General features: G+C 41.6%; 2 protein-coding genes across 7 annotated transcripts in view; one reads left to right on the top strand and one right to left on the bottom strand.

The window, feature by feature from the left end:
- The first annotated feature begins 5124 nt into the window (after positions 1-5124).
- On the top strand, positions 5125-8605 carry insm2 (insulinoma-associated 2). The gene has a single exon (XM_023431583.2). The coding sequence runs from the start codon at positions 5149-5151 to the stop codon at positions 7153-7155; it is 2007 nt and encodes a 668-aa protein (XP_023287351.1). The 5' UTR covers positions 5125-5148; the 3' UTR covers positions 7156-8605.
- Positions 8606-13700, bottom strand: part of ralgapa1 (Ral GTPase activating protein catalytic subunit alpha 1) — a 75514-nt gene continuing 70419 nt past the window's right edge. For 4 of the 6 annotated variants that reach the window (XM_023431577.2, XM_023431580.2, XM_087170001.1 and 1 more), the window contains one exon: positions 8606-12492. In XM_023431577.2, the coding sequence (XP_023287345.1) occupies positions 12347-12492 (146 nt within the window). In that variant the 3' untranslated portion in view covers positions 8606-12346. Of the gene's footprint in view, positions 12493-13472; positions 13585-13700 lie in introns of all 6 variants that reach the window. The other 2 variants (XM_087170003.1, XM_087170002.1) reach the window with 2 other exon arrangements.

Raw genomic sequence — 13700 nt, 5'->3', positions numbered from 1 at the left:
TTAAAGTTATATGAAACTACATTTCAGATGGAAATATTGTGCTTTTTACTGCACTACATTTATGGAACATTGACAGTTTCTACTTACTTAGCAGATTTAGGTTTTACACATAAACGTGATCAGTTTATAAGATATGATTGTATTATTGCAGATGAAACTTCTCAACAGTATCTAAAGTAGTTAAACTTAGCTTCACCTCCAGCCACAAGATAAATATGCTGTGAATGATCAGCAATAATAAGACAATATTATAATATGTGACAATATAAGAATTTTTATCAAAATGTTTGCAATGAAAACAGCCTATTTTGCAGCTGAATACGTTTACTTTTGATACATTAGTTTATTTTATTATTTTTATTTTAAATGCAGGGTTTTTGCTTTTAAAACAATATTTTATTTTGTAGTATTGCTGAATACTTTAGTAACAGGTCTTCATATCCCTTCCTCAGCTCCTTATAACCTGGCATGATTAGAGTAAGACTACATTTTAATATTCAGTCTGTTTGCCATATTATAACTTTCATAAAAGATGAGGAAAGGCTGAAGTAGACTGAGACTGGACAGGTTGAAAATCTGACATATTGTGGGAATATAGGTGCATGCCCTTAAAAAAAATCATGAAATTGCCATTTAGTCTGCATTTAATTGATCAACCGCTTATTATAACATTTCATTGAAAACCTAAAAAACTCATATTTTCCACTTTGTGAAGAAATACTGGATGGTAACAGCTGTAGCTTCATAATGGCAAACAGTGCAAGTAACCTTTGTGTCAACTTCCTCAAGGGAATACACACAGCAAACTTTAAAGACACAGCTGGGCTCCATTCTCATTACTTTGCAATAGTGTTGTTAACTCATTTGTTGATGTTACTGGATTTTGCTGAGTCTGCATTAACAAACTATGGAGGTTTGTACAGTCAGCAGTGCAGACTTCCCTTTACTAAAGCTGATTGTTTTCCATCCCCTCTATCTCTTAGCACTTTGTTGAAAAAGTTGCTAAACAGATTCAGCAAATGATGATGATCCTGTAGAGATTCACAGCTCTAGTTTCCTGTCATTTAGTGCTGGTGGGCAACAGACAACCTAAGTCAAATGATTCTTTCCTGGAGGTCAAATCTAAACAATGACCCCAATGTGCCAACAGGGGAAAATCTGACCTGATGAACGCTGAGCTGGTCATTGGGTGTGCGGACACACAAGCACGCCACCAAACACTCCAGCCTACTGTCAAGGAGAATGAATTAATACCAGGAACCCGGAGGAATTAATCCATGGAGCCAACTGTTTTCTCTGCAGACAAGTCCTCTGTCAGCAGGGGGAGTAAGAGGGCTGCTGTCAGTAGATCAGTTAATAAAAAGAGCAGTGTGACTTTTATAATTATAATAATAATCCTCTTGACGCTCTGCTCCAGAGTGAGGTCAGAGGTCAGCCTTGGAGCTGGTAAGGACTAAAGGGACTGACTTACTTCAGCATGGTGAAGGTCGGCTCACGGTGAAATTTAAACCTGGATCATTCATTGATCAAGAACAAACTTTAAACCTAAACCTTAGATACAAACATGGACAAGAACTTCTTCAAGTGCTCAGAAAAAAAGTGGAAGTTTGAACACACCTACAATTCTGTGACAACTAAGCAAACACCATCTGCTGATGAAGATCATGTCATATGCATGAAAATTCCAGAAAAAGGAGAGCACGAACTGAGGAGAGACTTTTTTGTCAAACAAATCATGCAGTTTAAGAAAATGATCTCAACTCAAAGCCCACTTACATCCTTTCTTGAGCTTTCAGCCACATCATCAGGTCTTCACTTTTAGGATTTCTCATGTGTGTTGGTTTAGTCCAGAAAGGTTAAAACTCCATCTGTTGGTTGTATACGGTCGGGAGCTAATAAGTAGATTTGTTTAGTCAAACTACTACTTCCAAACCCAATAAACAATTTAACTGAATCATCCAGCTATAACATGGTTTCTCTGACAAGCCAACAAAGCACTGCCAAACTATCATTTTGTGTTGTGGGACAATCCACCACTAGATGGCGACAGTTGACCACTTTACTGAGATGTGACAGACATCCCCAAACACACAGCAGTGTCACCACAGAGTGAGCATGCATGGTCCCTATTAATGCCCAATATAATACTCAACTATGATCATGGAGCACTGACAAATTTTACGGCTGAATACTTGAATTTGATCAAAAAAAATTAAATATACTGTATATATATAGTATATCTCTCTCTTTTTATTGTAACCGTCACAGTAACAACTGACAGAATGTAGACAGGAACTTGTTTTAGTTATGGGAGTCATGAGGCCTTTAACTAAAGCCCTCTCAAGGTGATAATGTATTACAACACTTATGAGGACCTTCCCTTGGCTACGTTCACATCATTAACCCTAAATTAAACCTACTCTCACCGTTACATTCAACCAGAACTCCAAGTCCTAAAGTTGAACTACAAGGCTTCTAATTAACAAGTGAAATATGGTAAATCCGATTGATTTTTCCCGTCATACATACACATACATACTCAACACACAAAATCATGTACAAGCAGAATTCCCATCAGTTCTAGTTAAGATGTAAACTCTATGTAAACACAGACAGACAACACAACGGCTCAGCTGTATAATACTGCAGTACTTAAAGGCTTGTGACTGAGAAGCACAGATCAATAGAGTCATTTTCAGCAGTCTGGAGGATTATCCACCTCACTGCCCACTGATGCGATGCAAACTAAAGACACACACACACACACACACACACACACACACACACACACACACACACACACACACATACACACACACCCTCACAAACAAACAGACACTTCATGTCCTCTAGCTGGCAGCCTCTCCAGACTGTCTGTGGATCCATATTTTTACAGGAGATTGAGAACATTTACCCTGTTTTTAAGCTCCTGAGAGCTGCCTGCTCTGTCCTGTCCATCCCCACATCAGACTGCTTTCATTCATTTACCATCCAGGCAGAGCGCTGTGTGCCAGCCTGACGCTTTCTTCCAATGATGCAATTTAAATCACCTTTCTTCTCTGAATATTACCATATGATGTGTGTCAACTCAGTAGTAAAAATTTCCTCATTTCAACATCATCAGACTGACAAGACATTGCCTGTTGTTGCTGGTTGCATACAAATAACCTCAGGGTTTAAACTTGACTTAAACTGGACATTTTTCACTGCAAAAATGATATGTTGACATTTTATGGAATACTAAATCTGCAGTACAGTGGCTAAATAAAATGAGGGTGCCTTAAAAAAATAGTTGTATTACTTCTAATTGTAACAGCTGATTTACCATCCACTAGGAACAAAATTCACTTGATCTATACTGCCTTTAAAGCATCACAGTAATTACTAATTGCCTGGTGCAATACCTAAACTGTGCAGAGGAGGTGATTTATTGAAACAAATAGAAAATTGTGAAAATAAATTATGAGATAAAAAAGTCACAATTTTGAATTCGTTTATTACCTTTGATTTACCATTTTTATTCTTGATTTCCTCTTTCATGTTCTGGATTAACTGATGAAAATGAACAGAGGCCTCAGTCACTCACACATTTACTATTTCAGTCTATGGGGTCAATAAAGGCTGAACCAGGTCGAGGTTTCCTCTCAGTGGGAGACAATTACAGTGAGAAACAACCAAACTAAAGATCCAGAGGCTTGGTGCTTAATTAGTTTTTAGTGTTGGACTCTCCACCACCCATCTCATTTCTATTCTCATTTCTATTCCCCAGGCGGCTCTCGTCAAGCCAGCAGCCCGACCCTCAAGCTCGTTCTCACGCTCATCCGCCTTGATTGATTTCCAGGGAGCGACGCCGGCTGGCCTGAGCTCACTGGCCGGGCTATAGAGCGCCTGGCCCGCGTGGAGGGGCCGGTCGAGCCCGGGGGAGAGGATGGATGGATGAACGAATCTCTCTCCGATCTCTTATCAGCCAGAGCAGCTTCTAGTGGGGGAGGACGGGTGTGAATAGTCCCTACACACACACACACACACACACACACACACACACACACACACACACACACACACAGATTACCATCTCGTTCATCTGCACTGTCCCTCTGTTCTACTGTAGAGATAACATAGCCTACATGCACGAGCACACGCGCATACAAACAAACACACATACACACACGCAGAGGGAAAGCTATGCCCGAGGTATTCCCACCAACAAAAACAAAGACACTGATAATCAGACACTTCAGCAGGACAGAAACGGTCATTAGTAGTCTTTAAAAGATGATTTGTATCTGAGTCCCCACCGGTGCTGTTCCTAATGACACTCCGACATACACACAACAGCAATTATTTATTGCACACCCAGAAAATGACTGATAAAAAAGGACAATTGAATATGAAGTGAATATGATAATAATAATGATGATGCTTTAATGTAATAAACCGTTTTGTCCTTTGTTCCTTTTTTACCTTTTGAAAATAAAAAACTGAAGTTCTCAAAAATGTTAACAATATTTATTAAAAACTAAAAATCTGTACCTGAGAGGAACCAGCTGATCCACATTGTGACAGGAGGGCAATACAACAGTAAAAACGCAATGTTAAAGAGTGACAAAGGTCATATAAAAGTGGCCTATAACATACAGCCTACATTATTTGTTTTCAATACAAATTATTTGTTCATTTAAACGTGAGTGCTGTAGTTCTTTTAATTGAAAATAGAAAGATGTTGTTTTTGAGTTATTTTAAATAATGTTTTCAGTCATGTTTTCAGTCATACGTCGTTGTTCTGCTTCGTTCCCTAAATGCAGGCCTGTTTTTTTTAAACTGATATTTGATTTCACAAGTGAATAGACCTAACCAGTTTTGGAGGAACTGCTTGTGCATGTGAGTGAGAGAGAGAAACAAACGCGCATCACGGTTAGAGTTAGTTACTGTCTCTCTCGTGCTCTCATCACACCTGCGCGCGCCTCTCTCTCTCTCTCTCTCTCACTGTCTGTCTCTCTCTGTCTGTCTGTCTCTCTCTCTCTCTCTCTCTCTCTCTCTCTCTCTCCTCTGCACTTCAAAGCTGTACTTGAAAGTGGCTTCTAGAGAAGAGTTGTTGCTCTTTCCGCCTGGTGCTGCCACGCGCCGAGCACCATCATCATCGTCACCATGCCTCGAGGATTTTTGGTGAAGAGAAACCGGCGATGCTCAGCGTCATACCGGCTGAGGAACAACAGTACCAACAAAGCTGCAACACATGACGGCAACAGGAGCAGCAGTGACAACCCTGAAATAAGCAAACCGCAGGTGTCGAAGGAGAACGATGTGTTGAGTGTCTTCCCGTTTGAACGGCCGGATGGACTGCTCCCGGTGTCCCGCGAGGACTCCGCCGGTGTCAGAGAGGCGTGGAGCCCACACATGGAGTCTGCGCTGGAGGCTGAAGCGGACCGGCGCGCGCAGTTACCGGAGACCGAGGAGCAGGTGAGCGAGGTGGACGTTTTGACTCCTGATGGAGATTTCTCCTGCTTCTTCCCACCTCCACCTCCACGCGACCCGACATTAACGGAGTCTTGCAGTCCCGTGAAACCGGTCGGCACGAGACTGCTGGAGCAGCAAGAGGAAGGAGAGAAGCAACTGTTGTTTCCCGGCAGGTGCCTGACATCGTCCCCGGTGTCGGAGTTACCGGAGCTGCCGTTCCTGGTGAGCTCCACTCAAACCTCGGTGTCCGCTTCCATCGAGAGGCTTCTCGCGAGCAGCAGCCGCCACCATACGCCATCCTACGGTCACAATGACAAATATGACCCGAGTATGACTCACGTGCACCTGTTCCCGCCACTGACGCTGATGAACCAGGATCAGCATCACACGGGGAGAAAACACTCGTACCTTGAAACAGATCAACGATTGAACAGCAACAGACACCACAAACAATCAGCGGGAAATCCGTCAAAGAAACCCAAAGTAAACCGGAAACTCAACTTCGAGGATGAGGTCACGACCTCGCCGGTTTTGGGTCTGCGGATCAAGAAGGAGAGCCCCGAGCTGAGGAGACAGCGGGAGAAGTCGTCTGCTCCCACCGGGAATCAACCGCTGGGAGAATTCATCTGTCAGCTCTGTAAAGAGGAGTACCCGGACCCTTTCTCCCTCGCGCAGCACAAGTGCTCTCGCATAGTGCGCGTGGAGTACCGGTGTCCCGAGTGCGACAAAGTCTTCAGCTGCCCCGCCAACTTGGCCTCCCACCGCCGTTGGCACAAACCCCGTCCGGTAAACAACCAAGGAGCAGAGACAAACAAGAGCCAGCCGTTAAAAGAGGCACGAGGGCTCATTCAGCACGAGAGGCAGCCGTTGGAGATGGAGGGCAAAGAGAACGAGCTGCTGCGCATTAACACGAATCAGCACCACAGAGCGCTGGACAGCTCCCGCGTCAGGCGTGAGCCGTCCCTGCTCCTGCTTCACGGTCGGTCTCGTGACAGCCCCGACAACGACAGCCTCGCGCCTCCTCACTATGATTCCTCGCCTCATTACCGTAACCCGGGGGAGAGCTGTCTGGATCTGCAGCAGCAGGTGAGAGCGGCGGACAGCCCACCGTCCAGTCTCCTGCTGCTGAATGGCAACCCAGAAGAGCGCGCGGAGCTGCCCCAGCAGCAGCCACCGTCACTCTCTCATCCTCCTTTGCCGTTTGTCCAGTCGTTACCGGAGGAGGAAGTGTACGAGTGCCGGTACTGTGGGAAGAAATTCCGCCGACAGGCTTACCTCAAGAAACACCTAGCCGCACACGAGATGACAGCAGCAGCGTCTCCGCCCCCACCATCTTATGGTCAGGCGCGCGAGAACAGCGGCGGACAGAGCCAAGTGTTCCTGTGTCACCTGTGCGGCGCGCGCTTCCCGTCGGTTGAAATCAGGGACAAGCACCGTCTGTGGCACGCGATGAGGGACGAGTTGTTGGCGGGAACACTGGGAGGAGGACTCAGGCCAGACGTTTTCCACGCGCACAGAGAGGAGAGCGGCACTGGGGAATGCGAGCAGCAGCAGCAGCAGCAGCAACAACAGATCTTTACTTGTAAACACTGTCCGTCCACGTTCTTCAGCTCCCCGGGGCTCACGAGACACATCAACAAGTCTCATCCCACCGAGAACCGGCAGGTGATGCTGCTGCAGATGACCGTGCGGCCGTAGATACAGACACTGAAGCAAACAGATTGATAAGTCATCGATTGCCGTTACGGGGAAACTATTAAGTAGTTGTTTTCATTCACACTCATGTCGACATTTATATTGGCTCTGGTTCTGTTGTAATTTCGGCCTGTTTGTTTCAGTTGTGGTTTAAAGACAAAAAGTATATCATTAGTGTAACAGGATACGGATTGAGTCACTGTGCCTTTGTTTCAAGATCAGTATGCAATCTGACTTGTAAGTTGTTTCACAATGGTCCACATGCTGACACTATAAAATTAAATATAACACTGATAGTTAAACTGCAACTGTCCATAGTGCTGAAACTAAATAAATAACTCAGTGAAAACAAATTAACCAAACCCATGGTACCCATGTCCATGATACTGAAACCATATCTGCAAACAAAAGTGAACAAGCAGGGTTGTAATATTATCATGAGTGAACCTATCTTGCTTTGCTAGAAAAAAAAGGGATATTTCCATTCACTGGACAGTCAACAGATTTTGGATGCTCCTTGATAAAGTAAAAACAGGATTATTATATGATAAACATTTTAAACTGGAGGGAAATTAAACCGTCCTTTATTCAAATTTCTTTTGTTGAAATCCTTTGATAACTATCTCAGTATTTAATTTGTTGTTACACGGATTAGTCCATCACACAATCATAAATCAGACACTTTGTATATTTGTAATCTGTACTGAGAGAGCCATCTCTTTTCAGCTTCTCTCGCTCCGTCTCATAATAAACCTTTGCTCTGTAAATGATTTGACATTAAAACTCAACTGTGACAACTGAGCGAATGTGACATGCTGAAATTTGACAGAATTTTGATCATGACTACAGAAAGTAGGAATACTGTTACATATATACTAAAGCAATGAATAACACAGCTCTCGCTACATGCGGCAGATGTTTAAGCTCATGTTCTACATATTTCTGTGGCAAAGTAATCAGATTACACTGATGTTAAGAGGCAGTGCAGTGGGTTACATTACTGACTGGTGTAATAAGTTAAGCAGAGCCAGACCATAATCAGTGACCTGTGATCGCATTTTAGAAAGTGACCTTCCGTAACCTGAAAACTGGAGACAGAATCAATGTCTCCAGTTGAGACTCTATTTCATGTACAGTGAACGATAAAAAACAGTAACACACAAAGAGAAAATAATCAGATCATCAGACAGAATATGCCTTTTATAGTAAATGTGCCGGTTAACCTATCAGCTATAAAATATTTTCATACAGAAATGGAACATTTAATGTTAGTACTGCTAGTAAAAATGTCTTTTGTGTTCAATGATTATAAAATACTGTTCAAATATTTGCTAAATGCCTTCATGATGCTAAAATGTAATTGTGGTTCTCAGAAGCCTAGTACTATTTTGATATGTTTGAAGTTGAATGTGAAATTTATTCAAAATTATTGTCAATAAATGGTAATACAGTATGATCAATAAGTTCTCTGTCATTTTATTTTTTATAATTTGTTGCACACACACACACACACAATATATGAATAGGTCTAGCAATGAGTGGTACGAATCATTTATTGTTAAATTTCCATCATTGCACGTCCACGCTCTGTGTGTCTGAAACAGATGTTTCACATTTACATAATACAGGTTTGACAGTAACATAGTATGAGGAGTGTGTATGTGCAAGCGTGTGTGCGTGTGTGTGTGTGTGTTGTGGCACAGCTGATACATGGTCAACACAGGCAGTTAGTACTGAACTGGTGTCATGCAGTATGTAGAGTCAGTAGTTACATATATCAGCATCGTCCCAAACTAACGTCTGGACACCAGCTGAACCCGTATCCATCGCAGCCCTCGTGTTCAATCTACGTCAGGCACATATGATCAAAATTGTTATTTATGGAGGGAAATCTGCACAAACAGGGAGAAGAAAGGGGAGTCTGAAGTTTCCTCTTTTCAGACAATGAAGATTTGGGCCAAAAGGCTGAAAAATATTTCTACCTTAACAACCCGAGCACAGTGCCTCAGGGTAGCTGATATGAATTTTTGATAATGCTGAAAGGCTTTGGGTAACTTCGATTTCCTATACATTTTGGTTGCTGCTAATCAGGCTTTTTAAACTAAATGAACATGCATTCATACATGTGAGTTCAGTACAGTTGAATTAGCAGAACTTTTTGAATGCATGCCAAACAAGATCCTGAGGAGTATTTACAATCTTTAAAACAAATTTTGAAGTGTGAAATTTTCCCAATCTTTCTCATGGGACATTAAAGCAGCATCAGGACTCAAGTCCTCATGTGGAGTTGCAAGTATTTTAATTGGAAGAGGAAGGGAGGCTTAGTATCAGGGAGTGAAAATAAACAGGGCGTTGCTGTGTGGTTTAGGTTCTAGGACAGAGTTTGATCTGGTCATGTGAACAGGTTCAGGTTGTTTACAGGATGTAACCAAGCAAACTGGGACCTGGTTGGTTACTGGCAGGTACAAATCAGTCCCAGGGTGCTACCATAAGATCTGTCTCAACCAGTCAACAATGCTTCAACCTCAGCAATAATATCGGTAACAGCAATAACTTATAAGGGACAACTTTGATCTCAGCTGACTTCAAATATTCACACACAAAGTAACACAACATGAGTTTGACCTCAATTTACAGAGACAAAGTTTTAACAAATTCAACCCCACGGAAGGGTCAAAAAAAAAAAAGTTTTTACAATCCCTTTCCTCTCTACAGAGACACTATGGCTGAAATAAAAAAAATAAAATAAACAGCAACAGAAAATACAGCTGTGGATACACTTCAAGCAGTGAAGCATAATGCAAAACCTTTAACTTAGACCTATATTTTCAAATATAGATCTTTCATATACATGTTTCTTTTAGCAGAGATCAGGCTATGGAAAAAAAGGAACAATGGACAAACGAGCCATCATGTTAAATAAATGGAAGAACATTCAATCCTGATAAACCCTGTAAAACCACAACCGTGACATTTATAACTCATCTATGCTAATTTGAAGCCGTGTCAGTTTTTTTTTTCTTTTTTTAAGTTGAGCTGAAATGAGGACGTTAAATACATGAAAATCATCTATGGTAGTGTTTAAGTTACATTTTCTGGATTGTGATTACATGCTGATCCCCCTCCATCCAGAAGTGGAACTGAAGACGAGTCTAAATATAAGAGCAGATTTAATAAAGAAAAAAAAAAAAGAAAAAAAAAGAAAAAAAAAAGACATAAACAAAACATTCAAATCAAAGTGAAGATAAATTGACATCTCTCTCTCTCTCTCTCTCTCCTTCCCCTCTTTGGCCTTGGATCTACAGTATCTCTCTTCTGTATACTTTAATTTTCCATCCCTAAAAATGCCTCTAAAAGAAAAACACTGGGCCCCAGTAACTGAGTCAGAGAAACACACAGATATCAATGAGACTAAAACTTCTCTCACTGGCATTTATCAGGAGTGACATGGCCTTAAATCCCCAGTATACAGTATATTCTGATAAATACAATATTGTCATTATAGTGATGTTTAGTAATTCATTTTAGAGAAAAAACAAAGTGATATTTAACAACAGTTAATGCTCATTTTTCTTTCAAATTTCCCCAGTCTAGCTGTGGTACCAAGGTTAAACATATTAACTGTAAAGTAATGTTGGTTATTTGAGCTAAAATGAGATTAAGTTTAAATCCCGAAAGCATGTGTAAGTGCAAACTGGTTATGAAAGAGAAACTACTGAAACATAAAATGTTGTAGTGTTAACCCACTTAGCAGATATGTGGTCTGAGGATAAACCAGTTTGGTTTTGGCAGCTAACTTTCATAGAACAGTATATACACAACAAGCCTCCTCACACTGTACACATTCTTATAGATATTCATATATGTGTACTCAGATCAACAAAGAAAAGGAAAGTTGTGGTTCCATTGCATCAGATGACAGAGTGATATACAGCAACATTCTTGTTTGGATCAAAACACACACACAAAAAAATAAAAAATAGAAAGAAAGTAGATGCAATGAACATCAGTGCTTGTCCACATTTTACAGCATGAGCAAAAACAACAGTAACAGGTGCTTTTTCTTTGATCAGCTTACCTTGTTAATTTTCTAGACAAATAATCCTGCCATCATTACTGTACATACAGTAACATTGTTCCTTCCACTAAGAGAACAGGTCGGGTCACTTTCAGTCCCTTAAGCTCTTTCTCCTGAATTCAAACACAGATGTTTGGCTCGAGAACGCTGCCAAGTCCACAAGATGTTTTTTTTTTTTATTGTCTGCAAATGAATGAGATTCTATTTACATTTCAAGGACTGAATAGAAACTGACCCCGGCCCTTTATCTTTATCTCTATAGACCTAACGCTGCACTGAGAACAAAAATAGACTTTTATCTTGCTTTCTCCATGCAACACTTTACAGTCATCACTCTTGTTTCATTTTATATCAAAACTCATGGTTCTGTCTGTACACACACAGCCCGACTATAGTACAAATATACAAGTTTCCCCATGGCAACCTTCAACGACACAACACACGCAGAGACTGAAGAGACTCTGCTCTTTGTTGGTCGTTGAATACGCGCTTCAAAACTGGTTTACAGAGCAGTGTGTAATGTGGCACACTTTAGCTTTTTGCAGTCTGACTTAACACTGGAGTTTTTATCATGGCACAGATTATGAACTAAAACTGCTCTCTATAGGCAGCACTTATTCAGCTTCTCCCACTATGGCGAAGATCAGCATGCTGCAGCACTGGGTCAACTGGTTTCTGTGGGAGTTTTTTTCTTGTAAGCAAAGCTGAGGATAAATACAGCAGCTGTGAGCAATTTCAAAATAAAGTTACAGTATAGTATAGTCCATGAAATACTATTACATGTGCTTTTGAGAGTACAAGTGTGCGACAAAGCGTTTTGTACATAAAAGACCAGTGTCTGATCAGAGCGGCAACATGCTGGAGGGGACATGTGTCAACATCTTCTGCCTGAACACTGAGCATCATTTTTCCTGTTGAATATAATATCTATGTGAATTTCCCCAGAGCAGTTCATTTTAAGTTGTGTCTTTCTTAATTTCTTGTACTTTAAGTGCAATTATAGACCAAATGTCCTCTGGTGTAAGTCTCATAAGTTGATGTGAGAAAAAGACCACTGTTCGTTCGCTGTCATGATATGAAGTGTCAGTTCTGACTGAGCCAAGGAACCTGGAAAGATCAAGTCTTATTGGCCGATCCAGAGGAGCGCCGCAGCTTCATAGACATGCGGCTCTTGCTAGTCCGAGGAGACATGGGGGATGCTGAGTCGCTCCCGGCCTCCCCAAGAGCCGGACTTTCTCCCCGAAGAATCTCTAGGCAGGAGCCTGAGGATGAGGAGGAGGAGGAGGAGGAGGAGGAGGAGGGGTGAGGTGAGGGGGCAAGGGAGGAGGATGGATTAATGGGGGGATGGAGGGATAAAGGAAAGGAGGAAGGAGGTAAATAACAGGAGAAAAAGATGAAGGGACAAAAAGAAAATTACATCACACCCCATGATGCTCTACTGTGCCAGACTGCAAAGACTCCTACAGAGACAAACACAGACAGACAGACAGACAGACAGACAGACAGACAGACAGACAGACAGACAGACAGACAAACAGACAGACAACATATAAGCTCTAACAACCTGTTTTTAATTCTATATTCCTACTTCCTTAAAAACCACTAGACAAGTTTACGTCCTAGAAAAACCATGAATGTTATGAAAATCAAGCTTCTGAAAAGATTTTTCCTCTCACACCGTTCGTGTCATTAAAAACTACATAAATAAACTTGACATCAAATGTCTGACACTGGCCTTTTGCTAAATATATTCACAATATTAGCACTTAGTGATAACATAGAAGTTATAATGCTACACAAACTGCTCGATATCCACATTTTCAGTCTCTCATCTGAAGGTCAGGTGTTATTGACCATCGCTGATCTCTGTTCAGGTTTCAGTGGAAGAGAAGATCAAGAACCTTCACTCTGGAAGATTTATCAAAAAGACTTATACTGACTTTATTTGACCAGAGTCAACCAAAAACACAACTGTTGATACAACAGTCAGGTTAAAGTGATTTACAGGTTACAGTCAAATACATCACATAACTTTTAAAGGCAGTACTTATCTGACTTTACAGTTTATATCAACCAGAAGTCAAGACGGCTCACTTTACACTTCCAGTTAATAAACCTTTATCTTATTAGGTTTTCTAATTGGAAAATTCCACAGGAGCTTTTGGGAAACTAGACCACAAAACTAGACTAGAGAGAAAAGAAAAGAAATGTGGTCAGGTGATTTTCTATCTATACAGCATACCATTCACAGCTAGCATGAAGGACCTTCTGCTTGAGGCCTTTCCCCTTCACCCTCAGCAGGTTAAAGCTGTCTAGTGGTTTAGGGACCATCAGACACATAACACTATGCTCCTCTAGAGAGGAGAGGAGAGGAGAGGAGAGGAGAGGAGAGGCGATAGGAGAGGAGAGGAGAGGAGAGGCGATAGGAGAGGAGAGGAGAGGAGAGGCGATAGGAGAGGAGAGGAGAGGA

The sequence above is a fragment of the Seriola lalandi genome, unplaced genomic scaffold (assembly GCF_002814215.2).
Source record: "Seriola lalandi dorsalis isolate HSWRI2012SDOR001 ecotype SW California unplaced genomic scaffold, Sedor1 jcf7180002054925, whole genome shotgun sequence".
NCBI lineage: Eukaryota > Metazoa > Chordata > Actinopteri > Carangiformes > Carangidae > Seriola > Seriola lalandi.
Note: the sequence above shows the minus strand (reverse complement) of the source record. Positions and strands in the feature narration are given on the sequence as shown.

Coding starts and splice junctions, on each gene's coding strand:
- insm2 (XM_023431583.2), top strand. CDS start 5,149: ATGCCTCGAGGATTTTTGGTGAAGAGAAACCGGCGATGCTCAGCGTCA.